The sequence below is a fragment of the Fonsecaea pedrosoi genome (genome assembly GCF_000835455.1).
Source record: "Fonsecaea pedrosoi CBS 271.37 unplaced genomic scaffold supercont1.2, whole genome shotgun sequence".
Classification (NCBI taxonomy): Eukaryota; Fungi; Ascomycota; class Eurotiomycetes; order Chaetothyriales; family Herpotrichiellaceae; genus Fonsecaea; species Fonsecaea pedrosoi.
Genome location: NW_013550614.1, coordinates 2,979,546 through 3,000,302, shown reverse-complemented (window position 1 = coordinate 3,000,302; position 20,757 = coordinate 2,979,546). Strand labels below are relative to the sequence as shown.

At 53.4% G+C, this 20,757-nt stretch overlaps 8 protein-coding genes across 8 annotated transcripts; 4 read left to right on the top strand and 4 right to left on the bottom strand.

Moving 5' to 3' along the window:
- Positions 1 to 526: 526 nt before the first annotated feature.
- Z517_03039 (uncharacterized protein) lies at positions 527 to 2,444 on the top strand (the record flags this gene model as incomplete). The annotated part of the gene is made up of 2 exons (XM_013432147.1): positions 527 to 618; positions 674 to 2,444. 2 exons carry the CDS (start codon positions 527 to 529, stop codon positions 2,442 to 2,444), a joined length of 1,863 nt encoding a protein of 620 aa, XP_013287601.1.
- Positions 2,445 to 3,533: 1,089 nt separating this feature from the next.
- Z517_03038 (uncharacterized protein) lies at positions 3,534 to 4,216 on the top strand (the record flags this gene model as incomplete). The annotated part of the gene is made up of 2 exons (XM_013432146.1): positions 3,534 to 3,709; positions 3,775 to 4,216. The coding sequence occupies 2 exons, from the start codon at positions 3,534 to 3,536 to the stop codon at positions 4,214 to 4,216; spliced, it is 618 nt and encodes a 205-aa protein (XP_013287600.1).
- A 557-nt stretch (positions 4,217 to 4,773) lies between these two features.
- Positions 4,774 to 8,334, top strand: Z517_03037 (uncharacterized protein; the record flags this gene model as incomplete). The annotated part of the gene is made up of 1 exon (XM_013432145.1): positions 4,774 to 8,334. One exon carries the CDS (start codon positions 4,774 to 4,776, stop codon positions 8,332 to 8,334), a length of 3,561 nt encoding a protein of 1,186 aa, XP_013287599.1.
- A 965-nt stretch (positions 8,335 to 9,299) lies between these two features.
- On the bottom strand, positions 9,300 to 10,640 carry Z517_03036 (uncharacterized protein; the record flags this gene model as incomplete). Its single annotated transcript, XM_013432144.1, has 1 exon — positions 9,300 to 10,640. The coding sequence occupies one exon, from the start codon at positions 10,638 to 10,640 to the stop codon at positions 9,300 to 9,302; it is 1,341 nt and encodes a 446-aa protein (XP_013287598.1).
- A 1,159-nt stretch (positions 10,641 to 11,799) lies between these two features.
- Z517_03035 (uncharacterized protein) lies at positions 11,800 to 14,481 on the bottom strand (the record flags this gene model as incomplete). The annotated part of the gene is made up of 2 exons (XM_013432143.1): positions 11,800 to 14,120; positions 14,178 to 14,481. 2 exons carry the CDS (start codon positions 14,479 to 14,481, stop codon positions 11,800 to 11,802), a joined length of 2,625 nt encoding a protein of 874 aa, XP_013287597.1.
- A 590-nt stretch (positions 14,482 to 15,071) lies between these two features.
- Z517_03034 (uncharacterized protein) lies at positions 15,072 to 16,385 on the top strand (the record flags this gene model as incomplete). The annotated part of the gene is made up of 1 exon (XM_013432142.1): positions 15,072 to 16,385. One exon carries the CDS (start codon positions 15,072 to 15,074, stop codon positions 16,383 to 16,385), a length of 1,314 nt encoding a protein of 437 aa, XP_013287596.1.
- An 844-nt stretch (positions 16,386 to 17,229) lies between these two features.
- Z517_03033 (uncharacterized protein) lies at positions 17,230 to 18,082 on the bottom strand (the record flags this gene model as incomplete). The annotated part of the gene is made up of 2 exons (XM_013432141.1): positions 17,230 to 17,618; positions 17,734 to 18,082. The coding sequence occupies 2 exons, from the start codon at positions 18,080 to 18,082 to the stop codon at positions 17,230 to 17,232; spliced, it is 738 nt and encodes a 245-aa protein (XP_013287595.1).
- A 963-nt stretch (positions 18,083 to 19,045) lies between these two features.
- On the bottom strand, positions 19,046 to 20,416 carry Z517_03032 (uncharacterized protein; the record flags this gene model as incomplete). The annotated part of the gene is made up of 2 exons (XM_013432140.1): positions 19,046 to 20,296; positions 20,351 to 20,416. The coding sequence occupies 2 exons, from the start codon at positions 20,414 to 20,416 to the stop codon at positions 19,046 to 19,048; spliced, it is 1,317 nt and encodes a 438-aa protein (XP_013287594.1).
- Between the last annotated feature and the right edge of the window lie 341 nt (positions 20,417 to 20,757).

Below are 20,757 nucleotides of genomic sequence, written 5' to 3'. Positions count from 1 at the left end.
TGTCGGTGTTTTGACATCTCCTGGAAAAGCGTTCACTCGGCTACGAGACGATGTTGGCTGTTTCATGAGTGATGGAAGGACTTCAAGCCAGAGGGACATGAAGCAGCGTAGAGTTGCTGGCCCAATCGAGACCTAGAAGCGCAGATTTTGCTGGGAGAGATCGACTCTCAGGCGCATATAGCACTAGTATATTACGAGCCTTGATATTTGGAAGGATCTTTGCTCTCATTAAAGGGCTATGAAGGGTGTCAAAGTTCATGTTAGAGAGTAGGAGGGAGAAAAGAGGAAGTAGCCTTGGTGGACCCTAGACAATCACATGATGGCGCGTTTAGAAGCCTCGGACGCGATCGCGGGGAAACTCGTTTGTTGCATCTCCTCGTTGCCACTGCGGCTTCAATTGCGCCAGTCGAATCGATACAACACAACAACGCAATGCTGGGCGGACACTACTGTCGCTATTGTGTATCCGCATGGGTGTGCAGCATGTCTGGCTGACTTCTGCGCTGTGGTTTTCGCCCCGGGTAAGATGGCTGAAGACTGTGCAAACCCGCTGCTGGCGGGATGGCTGAAGGAATGGATGGATGAAGCAAAAGAACGCAACAGTAAAGGCTACACTGTGTATCGCTACCCTCCTTTCCCATATCTCGTGTGTAGATTGTACTGACAATCCCAGTTACAAAAAAGCATATCAATCCATCAAAGCGTGCCCCCTGGCTTTCAGCCACCCCTCCGAAGCCCAACAACTGAACGGCCTGGGCCCTAAATTATGCGACCGACTTACGGAGAAACTCAAACAGCATTGCGAGCGGAATGGTCTAGTTATGCCAAGCAAGAAAGGCCGGAGGAATAGGACATCAGAAGACTCGCCGCCAGATGAGGCCCGACCGGACGAAGCAGAACAGTCCTCGCCAGTCCGAAGGAAGCGGAAGGCTCAGCCATATGTTCCAAAATACAGGTCTGGCGCTTATGGATTGATAGTCGCTCTCGGCACCTTGGACCGCGAGAGCAATCAGGCCATTCCGAAACCCGACCTGATTGAACTGGCACAGCCTCACTGCGATGCGAGCTACACGGTCCCGAGTGACCCCACGAAATTCTTCACGGCGTGGAAGTCTATGCAAACATTGGAGTCAAAAGAGCTTGTGTGCACCAAGGGCCACCCGACGAAACGATATTACTTGTCCGATGAAGGATGGGAAGTCGCGGAAGGTATACAAGCGAGCGCCGGCGGTCGGCCTGGGGCGGCGAAGAAGAAAAAAAATCAGCGGGAAACTACATCAACTCGTCGCGTGAACGCTTCAAGAACCGTCACCCCAGAGCCTGAAAAGCGGCAAACAGCTTCGGCTGCCCCAGTACAACCCAGCCGACTTGCCGGCGCTGCAGCTCGTCGAGCTTCTGATGACTTGGAAGTATTATCGATTTCCGAAAACGACATGCCTGAGACAGACCCGGAGACGAGGTTCGTGCGCTCTGATGGCGGAAAACTTGGTCGAGGACCGACAGGTTCCAACTCCTCCCTTGAGGATACAGTCACCTTGCCAGCAGGAAGCTTCGAGGTGAAAATGGTGCTGGATATGCGCGAAGTTCGCACAACCACTGACCGAGATTATATCTCTGGGGAGCTGAAAAAGCATGGTATCACTGCGACCATTCGCTCACTTCCACTAGGTGATGTCTTGTGGGTCGCAGAAGTAAATCCGCTCTACACTAATAGTCTCAAGGCAGCAACTGTTGGCGACGAAGGCGACGACAAGGTAGAAATCGTCTTGGAACACATCCTGGAGCGCAAGAGGCTCGACGACCTGATCAGCAGTATCAAAGACGGACGTTTCCACGAACAGAAATTCCGACTGCACAGGTCCGGGATAAAGAATGTGACTTACCTTATTGAGGAGTACTCGATCTCTTCCGAGAGAAGTGAGAAGTACGGCGATGCACTGGAAAGCGCCATCGCCAGTATGCAAGTGGTCGACAACTTCTTTGTCAAGCAAACAACAAAGCTGGACGACACGATCCGTTATCTTGCCCGTATGACCAAAACCCTCAAGGGACTGTACGAGAGCAAGGACATCAACGTCATCCCTGCTCAAAGCTTCGAAGCCGAGGCTGTTTCATTATTGCTGGAGCGGTTCAGAAAGAACTCTCCTGGGAGGGCCTTTGGCATGACATTCTCGGTATTTAGTGCCATGTGTGACAAGTCGGAGAGCATGACGCTTCGAGATGTCTACCTCAAGATGTTGATGTGTATCAGAGGCGTGACTGGGGAGAAGGCAATTGAGATACAGAAAATCTGGCCGACGCCGCGTGCTCTGGCCGAAGCTTTTGAGGCGCAAGAAGAGGGAAATGCGCGGGACGCGATGATCAGCGATCGTCTTGGGTCTACCATCCCTCGGAAGAAGGTTGGGAAGGCATTGAGCACCAAAATTGCAGAGATTTGGGGGTGAAATGTGTCGTAAAGTGGCCAAATTGCTACGATGTTTATGACTTTACGGCAAGTCGCAACTCCTTTGGTCCGTTTGGGCTTTGCACCTGCAAAGGGAATCGAGGAGGTTACATACTGGGCAGTTTGGGGCGGCTGAAACGCTCACCAGACACGTTGAAATATCACCAAGTATACTACAAGGGAATAGTTGTTCGTATTCGCACCAGAACGGAAGCCGGCACCAGAACCGATCGAGCACGAGACCCGACGACGAAGCCTTGACCAAGCAACTGCAAGCCTTTCCTTGCGTTTGCTGGTCCGCACCGAATCAAGGCTTATGGTGGTGTCGATCAGGCCTTCCCCATGCATCCCATGTCTATCTCTTCCCCACACACTCACCTACACACACACACACGGGACAATATCTGGCGAGTGAGCAATTGGGTTGGGGGCCATGAGGCGGGGTTAATTGATCGACATATTACTACCTACTACGTACCCAGGTGTGCATGGTATGTCGGACACTGGGCGACGCTACTATTAGCACTACGACATTGAGATCTTCTCTTACGAGTCCCGTTGGTGCCGTTGGTTCCTTTAAGGATCAAGGGTCCGTCGAGGGGACGCCACCACCATCACTACTAACTACCACTCCCTCGTATTTTCATCGTCCACCGCACTGTACTGTACTGCTGCACCACGTCACCAAAGGTGCTTTGAGGTCCAGATCTTAATTCGAGTCGAGTCAGGCTCTTTTCTTCTCTTTGCTGGGTGGGTTGACCCAGGAGTAATCTTTCGTCGTATCGTGGATCTCTGTCACGCACAAGGTGGGAGACAAGTCAAGACAAGTGTCTTGGAGACCAACCCAGGGCTGCGTGAAATGTGTATCTCGGCCTTGAAAGGGCAGAACACGGGATCACAGAGACGAGTCTCGATATTGTAGGATTTCTGGTCCTCTCGAGTTGAGAAAGAGTCAAGGCGGCGTACACCCACCCGCGAACCCACCTACTCTTCGCCGCAACTCCTGCCTCTCGAATCGTTCAAGCTACATATCTCTATCTCTTCGACAGAGCCCAACTCGCAGGCATTCGAGCCCTCTCCAGAGAGAGCAATGCTGGGTATTGAAGGGCTCTCAGACGCCTCCTTCCGTGGCGATGAGCGCTGGAGAAAGGCATCCAAATGGACGGGCTATGCACCGTGGGTGGTGCTTGCGATTGGTATCCTGAGTATGGTCGAGATCGCACTCGGGGCGGTATGGATTGCTTCGTTGACCACTGATCTGAACTTGTAAGTAACCACATCCTCGTTCCTCTCTGGGAGATGATGGCTAACACAAAAAACTTCCTATTCAGCGGTCAAGTCATCCAGCCCATCCTCATCCCAGGTTTAGCCTTCTTCAACGCCATCCCATCCCTCCACTTACACGTACTTGCGAGGGTAAACCCACCTCGACTGGCGCTATGGTTCTCCACGACGCTCTCGATCGTCCATTTCGTCAGCTCCATCCTCTTCATGGGCGCCTGTGTCGGGAACCACTCGCACGGCTCGCTACAGCGCAACGAATGTCCCGACGCCACAGGCGGGAATGAAGACATCTGGGACGTCATGGTCGCGCTGCAGTTCGTCAGTGCGGTGCTCTACGGCGCGGTTGCGGCCATGGCTTGGAAAGTCAGGACAGTGGTCGAGGCGAGGGACGAGAGGATCGCCCAGGGGGTGGAGATGGTCAGCGAGGAGGAGAAACAGAGACGGGAGAGTGAGGCGCGTGAGAGGTGGAAGTATCTTTCAGCGGGTTAGGCACGATAAACAATCTCACAGTTGAGAGTTGAGACGGGAAGATGGGTTCCTTGTATGCTGGCGTCTTTCACGGGACGAGATATATGTGGTGCGTCAAAGAATTGGGGCATCTTGGATATGTATCGCACTCATATTTTGTAACAAGAGTTAATGTTGTTTGTTGTTGGACATGGATAACAGCCATATGAAATGGGCATATTCAAGATCCAGTAATGTGACTGAACTGGACATGGCCACGCCGCTTTATGTCAGAGTGATGACGTCTGGCGTCGGGCGTTAGAGCGGCGGGATATCCTCCCCCAAACAAGGTCCCCCGTCAAGCGAAGATGCATCAACCACCAGCCTCAGGCAAGTCGTTTTTCTCCACTTGTATCTTGCAGCCGAAGTTCCATTCCACTTTGGGTGTTTTGTTTGCACCTTGGACCCAACTACTCGCCGTGCAGTCTTTCGCGTGTGCTTTGCGCTGGGATTTCCGTGCCAGATGGGTTCACAACTAGGAATTTCACAGAACTGGACAGGGTAGCATGCGCAGAGGGCAGCATGCAACTCCACGCGACATGTCTCGGAACAAAGAAAATAATCCTCTTTCGACGGCCCAGCAGCAGCAGCAGCAGCGCACAGCGGCGATCGCATCACTACACAGAACATTACCCAGCGACGAGTTCTTCACCGACAGCTTGATCGACGACTCCCGCATCTCAAATAGCTCGTATATTCCGTCGCCGGTCAAGTCGGGCCCCGTTAAGCCTCGACGCGCGCTCGGCGCGAGCAAAGTGTTGCAGATAGGAAAAGACTCTGGCAACAGGACCAGTCGCACCTCGCTGTCCGATTATACCGCGGCGCGGACCAGCAAACAATTGAAGCCTTCGCCGAAGCTGACCAGGAGGAAAAGCCCCAGCCCGGCGCGAACAAATGGACTCTCGACTCCGCCGCATGCCAGACACGATCCCCGCCTCACCAGCCCCCCTCCTGAGTTCTCCAGCCCGCCGGGTGGTCTGCACGAGTCCTACCAGAGAATAGCTGACGAGGAGGATCTGGCCGCGACGGAGAGGGATGTGGACAGCGAAGAGGAGGAGATCGATGGCGGCGACCAGCAGGATACATTTGAGACAAATCTGGACGTGAACCCTAAAGGAGATGGAATGGCCACGGAACAATCAGAACCGGCGCAATTTTCGCAACAGCTGACGCCGGTTCGATCTCCCTCCCCAGCTCATGCAGAAATACAAAATCCCATGGATGACCGGGTCGAAAGTCTCTCAGAGCCGCCAACCTTGGATTTCCTCAAGAATGAGCTTTCCGATCGGATATTGGCTGCCAAATTGACACCTCACGTCGTCGATCGCGCAAAAGATCGCGCAAGACTGGAGAAGCTGAGACAGAGCCGAATCCCAATCAACTTTGGAGAAAAGGGCAAGGAATATCAAGTAAACGGGGAGCCCCGACGGAGTGATCTCGCAAGCGTTACAAGCCGTGGTCCGATCTCCTTCGACAACGTCTTAGCTGTGGATGCGAACGCCTTGCACAGGACCTACTCAGATACAAGTGCCGATCTTGATCCTCAAAGAAAAGTCAAAGCGTTCAGGCGCGCAACGCGTCCTGGTGTCGCCCAAACCGCACCTGAAGATGACGATGGAAGCGACACACCTCCGGAACTGCGGGAAAGGGAGAGATTGGTCGCCTTCAGTAAATACAGTCGGAAGAAGAAGGAAGACAACGAACAAAGTGAAATACCGAGACCAGCATCGGTACCCAAGGTCTCGGCGTTTTCACGTGCGCACGCTCGTCCTCGTCCTCATGGGACGCCGTCCGAGGTAATTGACGATCAGGTACAACCCGATGACCCTACAGTTGCGTCTATCGCCTCAACGGTATCCGAGCCTCTTCCTGGGACAACTCAACAACCTGATAAGGATCGAGCTACGCGGAACTTTATTGCTAGATGGCGCAAAGAGGCTGCAGAGAGGCGCGCTGTGAAGACTCGAGACGACGCGGACCGTTCTGAGTCACAAATTGACTGGGCTGCTGTAGGTGCAGATGTCGCATTACCTTCCATTGAGAAGTCTTCGACACCCCAGGAAACTCCACCAAGAATCGTACCGTCTTCGATTCACAAGCAAACGTCCATGGATCGCCTGCGGAAATGGGAAAACGACTTCACGGGCCTGTCATTTCAGGTGTCGGAAAGCCCACCCGTTCGTACTCGGCCGAACCTCAGTGATACGCTCAGAGAGAAAGAGATTGAGGATCTCGCCAAACAGGCCGTCACTACAAACAGGTTGGACGAGATCCGTGAAAAGGATCCGAATGTCATTGTCCGGAAGTCTTCTCGAAATTTCAGCCCACTGGAGCGCAAATCGACGCTGCCGGAGTCACAGGACACGTCCCCCGTAGTTGACAAGGTGCACCTGAAAGATATGGGCGAAGCGGTTCCAGACACACCAGTCGTTGTTTACAGGTCATCCAGCGGTGGGACCGACAAGTCGAAATCCTCTCAACGATCAATGCCAGATTCTTTGGATCAACTGCAGAGACTAGCTCGAGCCGTCAGTACAACCCCGAAACCAAGTCCGCCAACGCAAGACTTGTCCATTGCTTTGCAAGATGCATCTGCAGTTCCCTTGCCACCTTCGGAAGATGACCTGAAATCTCAGTCTTCGCTCGCAGACCACGACGAGGTTCTCAACAAGAAGAAAGTGGCAGAGACTCCAAGGGTCATGGGTGCGTGGACTGATACCATTCTCCCGGATACTGTCAAGACAAGAAACCAGACACAAAGAATTACCAAGTATGCGCAAACACCTCATGTCAATGCTGGAGGCTGGATAGAGACACCGCTACCCATGGGAGAGCGGATGGCAAATGCCCAGATACCGAGGATCGTTGAAGAGGAGACGGAAGAATTAATGAATGAGGAAATTCCAAGCGACAATCCAGCGGCGGCTCACATTGATCGTGACACAATTCCACAAACAACCCCTGTGATTGAGCAGCCCGAGCCAAAAATTGAACCAAAGATGGAAGAGGCCGTTCTCCCCAAAAGCGCCCTAACAAATGTTCTCAACGAGGCCAAACAGAAGCGGCTAGTATCACAGGACATCCCTGATGCTCATCGAGAGGATACCGACACCCTTAACCTCGGAGACGCGACTATCCAAAGCTTTGAAGACCTCCTCACTGACGCCGCAGACATCACGGCGGATCTCACCAGCCTTATCAAAGCTGGTGCTGAGGAGGAAGTCTTGGCTCTAAAGGAGAGAAATAAGTTGACTGCTTCTCTTGGTTTGGATGAAGACAACTCGACTGCATCCGAGGTTGCATTTATTGGTCACTTGACAAGCCGGATGGAAAGACTCATGTCAAATTTGCACGAAGCTAGGAAAGGCATCGCCAGGCTGGAGCAAAAGGTCTCTCATACACCACCCATAACCCTGGCAGAACTGGAACAAATGCGGACACTAGGGGCCGTGGAGGATCCAAATCAAGCCTGCACAAGATGTGGTCGAAGCCATCATGACATCTCCCACGTTCATCCCTCAAAGGAGACTGTGACTATTTCCTCCTTCATGGCAATACCCATCGCGCACACGACATTCACTCTCCCTATTCCGCTCTTGTTCCATCCGCGAACAGCATCTCAGGACAAACACCGCAATCGCCTCATTGGCTTCCTTCCTGGTAGCCCAACGTGGCTAGGCTATCTCACCTTCTCCGTGTGGATTTGGTATATCCTTGAATGTGTTCTCGCAGAGATCTACGCAAGACCACTCTATGCAGAACGATACGTGTGGCCCGCACGACCAGAGCCAGAGTTTCCTTTCGTTCTCCCCACGATGCTCTACAGGTGGTGCATCAGTGGCATCTTGGAAAATATGTTAATCATGCCTCTGGTCACGGTTTTAGGCGTCGTGTGGAGACTAGTCATGGCCGTTTGCAAGATCATTGGGATGTGGTTGGGGTTGTGGGATGGATTTGTCGACGACGACAAGGCGACAAGCATCATGGCCACTGCTACGAAGTCTGCTGTTCAGGCTGTCCGGAGTCTTGTTGGCGGGTCCGCTGCCGCCGATCCTGTCGGAATGGAGGGGTTGAGTATGATGAATGACGAAATTTTATGATCAATTCAATGACACTGTTTGTGCAGAACAACCTGTGCAGGTATCGGTGTTGGCAAGGATGGGCGACTTCAGTTCGTTTGGTGATTGGCGCCGCTTTTGTATGGGGGGAGAGAGGGTGACTGAACAGGACGGATATAAAAATGGATGGGGGGGGGGGGAAACAGGTCCGGGAATTCCAGGTGTGTGGCAAGGGCGTTGGCAAGTGGTGAGGTCTTTTTTCTCTCTCCTTGCTCTCTGTTATGGGGTTGTCTACTAGTCAGAGGAACCTGAACCTGAACCCGTGGGTGCTTTTCTCTACAGGAGGTAGGCAGGCAGGCAGCGAATGTGCTTTGGTTTTCGCAAATCGGAAGGGAGGGGGATGAAATGGATCAACAGACCAAGGAGTAGGCAGGCAGGTAGGCAGGCAGAGTTACGCTATCTCGGTATCTCGGGCTCCGGTGCTGAACTGAATTGAACTGAACTGAACTGGACTGGATCTTGCTTGTATCCTTTTTTTTGTTTCCTGCGTCATGTCAGAGGGTTGGAGGGAGTTAGTCCCTAGCTAGCTAGATACGACTGATGTACTCATACTCCCCTAGTTACCGAAAAAAAAAAAAGTGTACTAGACTGCCTCACTCCTCACTCCTCACTGCCCCCCCCTGCTGTCTCATTGTCAAGACCAACGAATAGTATTTACTTCTCCTGTCCGCGACTCGCCCGGGCATTATTTATCATTACCGCCACTACCTTCATTATGGAGTTCATACTACCTATGTAGGTGGAAAGAAAAACCCTTACTACGTTCGGTTACCCCCCCTCCCTGGTGTTCGGTGCTCACTCGATACTACAATAGGCAGGTAGGTACCATAGCGTAGCAAGCAAGTACATCTTGCCTCATATGTTTTCATTACCGTCACCCTTTGCACTTTCTCTGTTTCCCTCTTTTCTCCCATCACCTCTCGTACCAGCGCGGCCAGGCTGCCGTTTTACATCCTCGCAATCTCCTTCCCCCACACCCGGTTCAAAACCCACGTAAAGACAATGACCACCCGGCTCCGCCAGTTGCGGTTCCACATCAGACTGCCGCTGCGCCAGGCCAGCCAGGCGCTCTTGCCCGTCCAGCCGTCGGAGTTGGGCCCCTTGCCCGCGATGACGCCGTCGTGTGCGCCAATGTACGAGACGAGCTGTTTCTGCGAGTACGCAAAGGGTTTGTCGAACGCGTCGTTGGCGCTGGAGAGGCCGGATTGTGTGGTGGTGGCGGCGAGGGATTTGGCGAGCTCGTTAAAGTTCTGTACGAGGTAGCGCGCTTTTTGTACGGCGACTTCGGCCGTGGTTGGCAGAGACGCCCCTTCAATGTCGGCGGCGTCGCCCAGGGCGAATACGCCGTCGTGGACTTGGCCTGTTTCTCCACCCGCAAAGACGCGGAGGTGGTCGTCTGTCAAGATGCGTTTGAGACCTCGCTGGGACAGTTTGACGTCGATCTTGTCCAGCAGCGGGACGTGCTTGTTGCCCGTCGCCCAGATCAGCATGCCGTAGGGGACTCTGCCTTTGTCCTTGATATACAGGGCCTGATCATCGACCCTCTCGATCTTCGTGTTTGGTGCGACGTCGATGTGGCGCCTTTCGAGCTGACTTGTGGCGTATTCGTGCAGTTTGTTGTCGTACGCGCTCAAGATGTTCGGCGCCACGTCGTACACGGAGATACTGACGTACTGTGCGACAAGTGGGTACGTCAACCGCAGCTCGTCCTGGCATAAATCGTCCAGTTCAGCTGTGAGCTCGATGCCAGTAGGGCCGCCACCGACTATGGCGATGTGGAGTAGCTCGCGCGCACGTTCGGGGGTGACGTTGGGCAGAGAGGCCTTCTCGAGCAAGTCAAAGAGCGTCTTGCGCACCCTCATCGCGTCCGACACGTTCTTGATGAAGATGGCGTTCTCAGCCACACCGGGTGTGTCGAACGTGTTGGGAATACACCCGGGCGCCATCAGGAGGTAATCATACTCGACGTCGAACTCATCGTTGGCGAGTTGGGGATCTTCATCAAACGCCGGTGCACAGCGACAGGTCTTTGTGTGGAAATTGACGTCGAGAACATTGGCTTTGATGAAGCGCAACGCCGACCGCGCTTTGCTGCGTACCGGCTCTTCGGCCAGGTAGAAGTTGAACAGACCTACCGCCGCAGAAGCGAGGAGTGGCGTGTATGCTGATGTGCGACGTGGAGAAATCAGAGTGATGGAATAGGCATTGAGATCGATGTTTTCGGCCAAATAGAAGCCTGCCCATCCGGAGCCAATGATGACCAGGCGAGGTTTGTTCGGAGCAGTCATTGTTCCTGTGAGGAGGCTCTGATATGATTCTTGTTTCTTGGCAGGAGGTGAACTCTACTCTGGGTGATGTTCCAGACGAAGGTAGGGATATTATAGCTGCTCAAGTCGCGGACGGTTCGTCTTACCCAATGACTGAATGACAACTACATCCCCGATCTCGTATAGCGTCACTCTGGACTTCGGGCCTGGACAAACAATCAAAGCAAACGAGCTTACCTGATGGTCATGCTTGATTGGGGTGCTCGATCTTTTGACAAGTCTGCCTAGATTCTTGGGACGCAGTGCTCACTCGCTCAAATCCAGGGTCTGGAGCAACGTTGCAGAGCAGCCAATTGAATGACAGGGCTCTGAGGCCGAATCAAAAAACACGGAGGGGAAACCTTCAGGCCGGATTGCCCGACTGGTCGGTCATGTTTCATCACCTCAGCAGGGTGCAGACACCCTGGTTCGGCGCTTCAGACATGGAACCTCATTTTGCGCCGTCGACAGATCGAGACAGGCATGAGCAGGACGTTGGAAAAAGCAAGGAAAAATGTACTCACCCCAATGCTGCCAAGCCGGACTGTAATATCTTTTTTCCGATGACTGACAGCCTGATCACATGATTACCTCGGAATATCACGCACGTGAGCAAGACAGCGCAAGGCTGAAGGGCTGGCTCGACAAAGAATAGGACACGACATTTCAACGCACAATTCTCTTCTGCTGTCGGAATTTCATTGATCCATTCAACTCAATCAGTGGCCTCCAGGGATTGTTGCTGCCATAATGCAGTACAAGCCTCCGTGACCATCCCTTGGTACTATCACGTATCACTTTTTGCTCCCTTCCTATCCGTGATGACAATTTCGAGGAATGTGCATCCTCCCAGAGCCCTAACGCTGCTTCCATCCATCCTTCAATGCTATCAGCCTTTTGTCGGCAAGAATTCTTTGTGTACAAGTACAGTCGCAATTAATGAAGAAAAGACCGGGCAATTCAGAAAGCCCTTTCCCCGGCAATAGGTGCATGGTCTCCGTGCAATAACAGTTTCGACATTCTGTCCGTGCTTTTCGCCATTTTTCCTTTTGCACAAGAATCGAATTCCCGACTCCATGAGGTAAAATAGAGGAGAGATGATGTTTGCTGGTGCCTGGTGTCGTTTTCAGTTCACCATGCACTAATGGCCAGAACCATAGCTGCCGTTCCAGCCGCGGCCGCCACCGTATCCGCCATATGTACCGAAGCCAGTATTCGAGCCATACCCGCCGTATCCCGTGTTCTGATGAGTGTTTTGGTGGCCACTGCCCAATCCACCTGCGTACTGAGGATAGGCGCCGAAAGCCTGTTGGCCCGAATGCTGTGATGGAGGAGGCAGACCACCTTGCTGACCAGGGAAACTGTTCACGGCAGACCCAGGGCGGCCACCCTGCATCGAGGGACTTGGTCCGGACGCTTTAGCCGGATCCTCGGAATGAGCCCCATGCTGTTGAGCCAAGCCTTGAGCCTGTCCAAAACTCGAGGATGAGCGTCCGAAGGGGTCAGGCATCCCACCAAAGCCGGTGCTGCCCGCAGCACTCTGCTGAGCCTCAGAAGGCTGAGCCGACCCTGCTCGACCATAACCTCCCTCTCGCCCAAAGCCGCTGACATTCGCTGGGGACGACGAGTGCTCATAGGAGTAGCCTTGCTGAGGTTGTCCATACATGTTCGACTTGTACGTGTTGCCATAGTGATTTTGTCCATAGTTGTATTGACTACCATAGTATTCAGTCTCCTGACGTCGAACATCATCAAACATCGGCCGATTGGCTCCGTAACGGTGATTTATGGTGCCCATGTAATTGGCACCATACTGGGGATACTGCTGATTGTATGCACTCGGGTAACCATAACCGGGGTATCCATGACCTTGATTTTGCTGCATGTGACCAGAGGGTTGTTGAGTGGGAGGACCGGGAATACCAGGCGCCGGCGTATTTTGACCACTGCCCTGCGCTTCCTGTTGACCCATTGCATGTTGGGGACGTGAGGTGGCATATTGCCCTTGGCTATCCGGAGCTGAAGTACCGAAAGTGCTGCCAGAACGCTGAGCATCTTGCCCATGGCCATAGCCATAGTAATTGTAAGCTTCCCGATTGTAGTAAGATGAGTAGTCCGGTTGAGAGGTGGCAGTGCTGGGTTGGCTCGGAACTTGGTTGGAAAACGGTTCTTGGGTTTGGGCTTGGGTAGTTGGAGGTTGACCGAAAGGATCGAAAGTTTTCTGGCCCTGCCCGTATCTGTACTGCTCTGAATACGCCGAAGAGGTCTGGGGCGATGGTTCGTGGGCCGGTTGGGGAGCGGAAGGTAGACCAGATGCTTGTCGCTGAGCAGTCGATGGAGCCTCAGCCAACGGTTGGGTTGGAGCTTGCACGGGTGTTTGCTGGGCTTCAGGCACGGCTGGAGGCAAGGATGCACGAGGGGCAGCAGGGGAATCATCCGGAAGTTGAGTACGTGTCTCTGGCTCTTCTCGATCTTCGTCGACATCCACGTCATCCGGTCCGTTTAGCCCCAGCTTGCCAAACTGTACAGCTGCCTTCTCAATAGCGTGATTTCCGGGCATGACTACTGCTTCCTGTTGTTCCATGACCTTTCTCGCGAAGCTTGCAGATCGACTTGTGCCTCCAGTGGCTTTCAAAGCGGTAGCAGCGTATCCAGAAATCGGTCGAGCGGCGATCTTAGAAGGTTCCGGAGCGGCAAGTGGATCTTGGGTGCTTGCGACGGTGCTGGCAGCGGTGGCAGATTCGATAGGATGAGACGTGTCTGGCAGCTTCTCCAGATTCCGTTCTGTGAGTTCATCTTTAGGCGGTGTTAGATCTTTTCCTGTATCCGAATGCGGCGCGGATGGCAGCTCACTTGGTCCTTCTTCGTTGTAATCCACCGCTTCGATCGGGGGCGGGGCGATGGGCTCAGCAGGAGGTGCGGGCTCTTCAGTTGCTGGCTCCGGCTCAACCGGTACCTGTTCATGTTGCGCAACAGCAGGAGGGGGTGGAGCAGGAGCCTTCTTGGGAGTGGGAGCAGGAGCAGGTTTAGCAAACAATCCAGCCCAGCCGCCGGGTTTGGCGGCAGCAGGTGCTGCAGCTGAAGCGGGTTTGGGCTCTTCGGTTTGCAAAGAAGCGAGTGAATCCTTTCCAGGCTCATTTGGCCAATTCTCTGTCGCCGTCGCAATCGCATCGCCATTTGTAGGAGCGTTGTCGAATGTCGCCGGAGCACCATCTGCCACAGCGGAAGTGACAGAGTCCAAGCCATCAGTTGTCTGCGCGGCCTTTGTACCATTCGTGTGTGTAGCAGAGACAGATTTTGCACCCCGGCCACCCCTCGCACCGCGTTCAGCACCGCGACCTCTTCCTCGACCCTCAAAGCTACCACGGCCACGACCCCGAGCAGAAGCGTCGGTCGATGCAGGAGGGATTTCCTTGGGCTTTGAGTGTTTCTTCTTGACCTCACCCCATTGTGAGATGGTACCTGAGGCGAGATTGTTAGCACATTCGAGGATGGCAACGAAGCTGTTAGCTCTCTTACCACTTGAAATGCGGTCAACCGCAGCATTAACATCGCCGTCGGTCTCGTTCAAGGCATAGACCAGATCTTCATCGCTCCAACCAGGACAGATTTCTTTGAGGAGAGGGACTTTGTCACCGAACTTTTTGAGCAGCTCCCCGACCTCGCCTTGATCTTCTAGCGTTGCAGGAGGAATGTTCTCTTGCTCGTGATCTGGTTTGTGTTGTGATCTCGAAGGGTTGCGAGTGCCACGGAAACCGCCTCTGCCACCTCTAAATCCGCCGCGACCTCTTGTGCCGCTTCCGCGGCTTTGGACTTCTGCCATTGTATTGTAGGTATGAGGGATGCGGAGGGATGTTGGGTATGAGGATGGAAGGGAGGTGTGGATCGTTGGCAGTTGACCAAGGGAGACGGTGACAATAATGGGAAATTAATGGAAGTCGCAGCTACTAAAAGAGCAGCCGGCTCCGCGGTGAAGGGTGGTCACAGGGTGAGGCAAGTGACGAGTTGGAAAGTTGGATCTAAAAGCACAGTGATGTTGACATGAAGACAGAGGATTGTGGCCGGAACACATTCAAGAGGCTTGTTTGGTTTCGAAAAGGCAAAAGCAAAGGCGGCCACAGATTCTGGGGGAGGGAATTGCCAAGCACCTGATACTTGGACGGTGCGAACAAACCAGGGCTTCCAGGCACGACGCCTACCAGAACCTAGCTGACTAGTGGGGGCGAGCTAACTATCTAGGGCTACCTATGGCCACCTAGGGGTAGTTAGTGAGGCAACTCAGCCCCCCCACACAAGTCTCAAGCAGCGACACCACCAGAGTCCATGGGCCTCATGCCACTCCTCCTCATCATCACTGCGATATCCCAAACACACTCGAGCGCACAATGATTGCGCCCTGATCGCGAGTCCAACATGAGACTTACCTCTTCGCTCGCCATTCGCAAGCTGCTCGCCTCGATCCACCCACCTCTTTCTCCCCAATCACCCCGAGAATCCAAGCAGCTCCTCAACGTCCTCGAGTCGGCCTTCCAGCGACGTCTTGACGAAACCCATCCCTCGCCCAAAGTAGCAGCAACCGCCGTTGACAACCAGCACGGCTCTGAAACAATTCCAGATCCGGCTCAAAGAGTCACACATTCCACACATTCTCACCTAGATACTATCCTTGGTCATCCGCTTTTCAAGCAACAGTCGCTTACCTTTCTTCAAACCCACGGTCTAGCTGCCACGGCCGTTAAAACCTTTGACGATGCTCTATTGAAGCAAGGTCTTGATTCGGACCTTGTCCAGTCCTGCGCTTTACAGTATCTCCAGGGTCGTGAGAAACGAGGGAAATCTCCCAGGGATGAAGGACTTGGACCAAGATTGGCTCGCTGGTTCAACGCCATGACAGGCGCTGAGAAGAAAGATTTACTACTTAATGAAAAATATATGGAGCCTCTGATCTCGGTCATGTATGCTGATGGCCTGGAACGTGAAGTCTGGCAATGGCTGCAAGTTCTTTACGAACGATCCTTCAGCAACTTCATCTTCATCCCCACCGACGACTACGCTCCTGACGCCGTCGCTTACCTACGTGCGGAAGATCGCCTCGTGTCTCTGATGATCAAAGAGACCGCTCGCCGCGGACGACTACAGGAAGCTGTACAGCTATATACGCAGGCATACGAGTACCGTCTGAACTCCGGAAGATCCGTTCTTTCAGAGGGGAAGTCTTCCCCCGAGCCTCTCCAGCGGTCATGGCGTCAAGTGGCCGGAGCAATACTCTTACAAAATAAACGCAGCAAAAGAGGTCTACCTGCAAGCCTCTATGACCTGGTATTAAAGTACAGCTTGACGATCGATCATTCTCCTTTCGACCCAACTATCCTTCATATCTACCATCCAACATCTCCAACCGCTCATCCGCTTTTCCAGAAACTCAAAGATCCGTTGTTCCTAGAACAATTTGCAAAGTGGCAAAAGAACCCCAACAGATTCGTTCGGAGGATCCTACTTGTCTCTGTGTTGGATGCGGCCGAGCTTTCCTTGAACCATGGTCATGCTAGTGAAGCGAGAGAGTTCCTCGATTTTGCCGAAAGAACCTATCCCGACTTTCTACGTTCCCATGAAGAAAAGACTGACACGGCGGAGAGACTGCAATTGGCTCGCCAGGAGATTCTGGTGAGAAAAGAGTTCCGGTCGTCGGGCTATGCCACTGCTCCGGAGCTGCAAGTGCTGGTGTGAGCGACGTGGAGCGACGCCGCCTCTCCAGAACCGAGGAAATTCAACACAACTGATCAATGAAAATGAGTCGTGCTCTTTTCCATGAACCTCTTAAACTACTGGCAAGTCTGTGCAACAACAGATCGAGTGATGATTGAAGAACCACCATGCCAGCAAACCTCCGCCCCTCGCGCTGTCTGAGTTGGCATCAGTCGAATCGAGAAAGAGCACAGCGCGACCGGTCGGGCCGAAGGACCCGTCACCAAAGAGACGATCCATCGCGTTCGGGGTCGATTTGGAGAAAAACGAGCACTCCAATCGAGGGGGACATGATGAGACCATGTAGGAACGCCTCCAGTGAGCCGCGCGACGCAACCGAGTTATTCGAGAGAGTCGTGGTACACCTACCTATATGCTGGCTCTGCCATTTACGGGTCCCAGCAAAGAGGGAAGAGAAGAGGTTGAGATCAAAAGATCTTGCCCTTTGGTGGTTATGTCAATGCGACATGATAATGCTCGGATTGAGCCCCTTTCCGATTCATAGCCGTGATACACAATGGGACTGGGACTTGGAAGATTCGGGCCATGCAGCAGGCAGTGCCCTTGTCGGATCCCAAGTCAATTTAATGTTTCCTGTATTCTCGTTGACAAGAGCTGTAGCGAAAATACAAGCAAACTTCACTACAGATGACCATAATATTGGTTTCTTGAGCGTGACTCCTCGTAGAGAGCGGGGATAGCTTTGTTGATGCTATAGAGGTGGGATGCCACGGCATGATACGCAGCTCTACCACTCGCGCACATCTGCACTTTATACACCGCGTGCTCTGCCGTGCTCGCGCTGTGTCGCCTGACGCGCGCTGATTCAGACCTTCGCCGGCTCGTCCTTATCCGTGCCCTTCAACAAGTCCATGCGGGCCTTCATGTCCTTGATCAACTTGGCCATTTCCTCGTCCGTCCGGCCGGGGCTGGGGACCTTTCTGGCCCTCTGCACGGCGGGCCGTTCCTCGATGCGCTTCAACCACTTCTCCACGCCGGGGAACTCGGTGATGTCGATGTCGAGGAAGAGCGGGCCCGCGCGCACCCACGAGTAGTTTGCAATGTCGGCGATGGTGTACTTGTCCCCGGCGAGCCAGTCGGCCTTGGAGAGGCGGATCTCCAGCACGCCGTACAGGCGCTTGGTCTCGTCGAGGTAGCGCTTGATGCCGTAGGCCGAATACACGGGCGCCATGGCGCGGAAGTGGTTGGCTTGTCCTGTTTTTTTTTTTGGAAGAGGGGGAATGTGTTTTAGCCCATCATCGCCTTCACACAGTCTTTCCTTGGGAAAGGATTGTCTACAGCAGAAAACCTCGAGAGGGCGGAAACGTACCTTGCATGGGCCCGACACCGCCCATCTGAAACATCAACCAGCTCATCATCTCGTAGTAGAGCCCACTGCCGTGCTCGTACGTGAACTTCTTCTCCTTGTCATACAGGTCCGCGAGGTACAGCATGATGGCACCGCTCTCGAAGACGCGGAGGTCACCATCCTTGAGCGCGGGGATACGACCATTCGGGTTGATCTCGAGGAACCACGGCTCCTTTTGCTCGTTGGTCATGAGGTTGATGGCGCGGACCTCGTATTTGAGTCCCAGTTCCTCGAGGACGATGGCCGGTTTCAACCCGTTGGGCGTCCCCGCCGTGTAGAGAGTGAGCGCATTGAACGGAGGAGCAGACATTGTGCCGGGGGTTTGCGTCGAGACGGTGGTCTTCTCTGGTGAAGGGTCAAGCCTGAGTCGTCTCTTCTGGTGCACCGCGTGGAGGGTCCCCGGTTGAAATAGTGATGGACTGTTTTCTCTAAGCCTCGTACTCGGGTTCGCAAAGGTCGCAGTACGTGAGGTGGGACTGGCGACAGGGGAGAGGATTCCAAGACTTCGTATGGTTCGCGATGTGGTGGTCTTCTTTATAGGTGCCGTGAGGGAGCCAGTCAGTCCAATGACGTGGCGAACTGCGCGTGTTGTCCTCATGACTTGATTGGTTTTGCCCCTCGTTTATGCGACGAACCGAGGTGGGTGCGTGGTGGGTGCAGGGTCGTGTTTGCGGAAACCTATTCTCATATCAGTAATGGCACTGGTGAACGTCTACCCAGACCCCAACTTTTACACGGCTTAAGTCCAGCAAGTGGCAGGTTTCCTTGACGTTGTAACAGTGATTGGGTAGTTCGGAAGTCGGCAGCGGTGGTCGCTAGGAACGACACCTTCAACTAGAGTCATTGTTCCAAAATGGCTGCATATTTCCCCTGAGCTTAGAAAGCAGCCGACACCACTGCTGCCACCCGGGTGCCACCAGACAGACGACGGACGGTATTGATCGGCGTTAACCTCATCTCGTCCGTCGAGTTGATCGTACCAATCTTCACTAACGGACAAAATCTCCTCCGCAATCTGATAACTATATCAATTGAAGGCTTCTCGGCCGATACAGCATACACGGAGAGACAACGCGCCCGACAAAGGGTCTGAAATGTTTCGACTATCTTCTCAATCCTCTGACAAGTAGTCCAATGGAACATCTTGATACCAGATCATAGCTCACAGAAAGCTAGTAATACAGCCCAATCGGCCCAAATCGTCATGTTTCCTCGCCATTGTTGCCAGGGCTCCTGTTTTCGCTCCTGTAAACCTTCGCTGCGTTTCAATGACTCAGGTCGCCGGGTTTGTGCTTTGGTTTGTCGGTACCCTGCTCACAGGCGCAGAGGTTCCATCAGTATTCTCCCCCAAAGCCAACAGTCCCTCTTTGTGGAAGGGCTTCTTTGCCTGAGCAGCTTTCTCCTCGCTATACCTCCATATCCCAGCTGTCTTGTCCGGCGCCACGCCCTCCCAGCTGTTGACCCCAAAGTTGGTCACCATCTTTACCAGATCTTTGAACGTCTTTTCCAATCTATCCTCGGGATCTGCTTGAACGAAGAACACCCGTTCCCAGTCTCGCTTCTCTTCTTGTTCCTTCTTGCGCAACGCCCGTTGAGCATTCTCAATTCTAGACTTGAAATGTGACGCGGCCTCCATTTCGCCCTTCTCAATGCTCTGGGCAACTCGTGCCCACGCTTTCCGACTCTCAAAAACATCCTGCTCTTCTATGGGCGCAACGTTCAGCTTGGACAGCTTAATGTCTGATGGCTTGAAGGTTTCAATCTCTCTCCCCTTCTTGCTGTCGCCCTCTCTGATGGTGAATGAGTCTGACCATTGTCCGTCCGCCGTGTACAGAGGGGTTTTCTCCGAACCCTCACCTTCCCTCCACAACGACGCGGTGAAACTGTTCTTCTTCCCTGACAACCAGCCTCTGCCAGTAAAGTCGATCTTGGCGACGTACCCAGTGCTCGAGACGATATGTATGAATTTGCTCAACTCGACAAAGGGTGCTCCATAGATGAGATTCTCGATGTGCAGAGCAGGCAGAGTGATGAGGTATGCCTCTACATGGTCGCTGCCCGGAGGGTGTAGGGTCAAGAGAGCGTGTCCAATTTGTTTAACTTGGATAGTTCTACTAAAACTGGCTTTCTGGCCGTTATAACCCTGCAGCCGTATGCGGTGTTTCTCGTTGGTGATGCAGTAGGCCGTGACTGGAGGATGGTGGCTGACTTGCTCCGAGACCAACGTTGTCTCGCCGAATTCGTCATTCCATTTTCCCAAGAATAACTCGCCTAGGAATGGGTTGAGTGGCTTCTTCTCCGACCCAAGTTTTTCAGAGCGAGAGCAGTACTGTTGTTTCAGAGTGTTGAGCAACCACTTCAATACCAGCAGAGCGCGTCTGGCAGGATCCTTCTCTTGGGTCGGCGCAATGAATAGCGACGTGTTTTCAGCCCAGTACGCAGAGAACTCGACTAATGATTGAGTGGAGAGGATGAAGGCAGGTGCGGTTAGCGAGGACAAGTCGCCATTGAAAGAGGCAATCGACTACGCGCATTTGTCAGCCGCGTCCAAAGTCACATCCCTATCTTATAGACGCACCTTGAGGAAAGAAGGCCACGATCCTTTGCTTTGGGTTGGCACCGCGCCACCTTCGACTTCGGGCATGGTGTGCTCAATTCGGCCACTTGCGCAGTGCTGATGAAGTGAAGGGGCTGTCGTGTGCTCACGAACTTTGGCTTCGTCTTACGCTGAGGAAGGAGGAGGAACAGTGAAGAGATGGTTCGCAGAACGAAAAATAAGGGAAACGACGATCTTCATAAAACAAGCGAGCCAACACTCGTTGATCAAGGGAAATGGTTGACGAGGACATCTGTTCAATCGTGACAACAAGCGTCTCAATGTGGTTGGAGGGAGTGAAAATCCCCCTTCAATTTCGGTGACGTATGGTGGCTGAAGCCGAATGGAGCCACCACTTAGACATGGGCAAGGCGTCACCGCCACGTGTG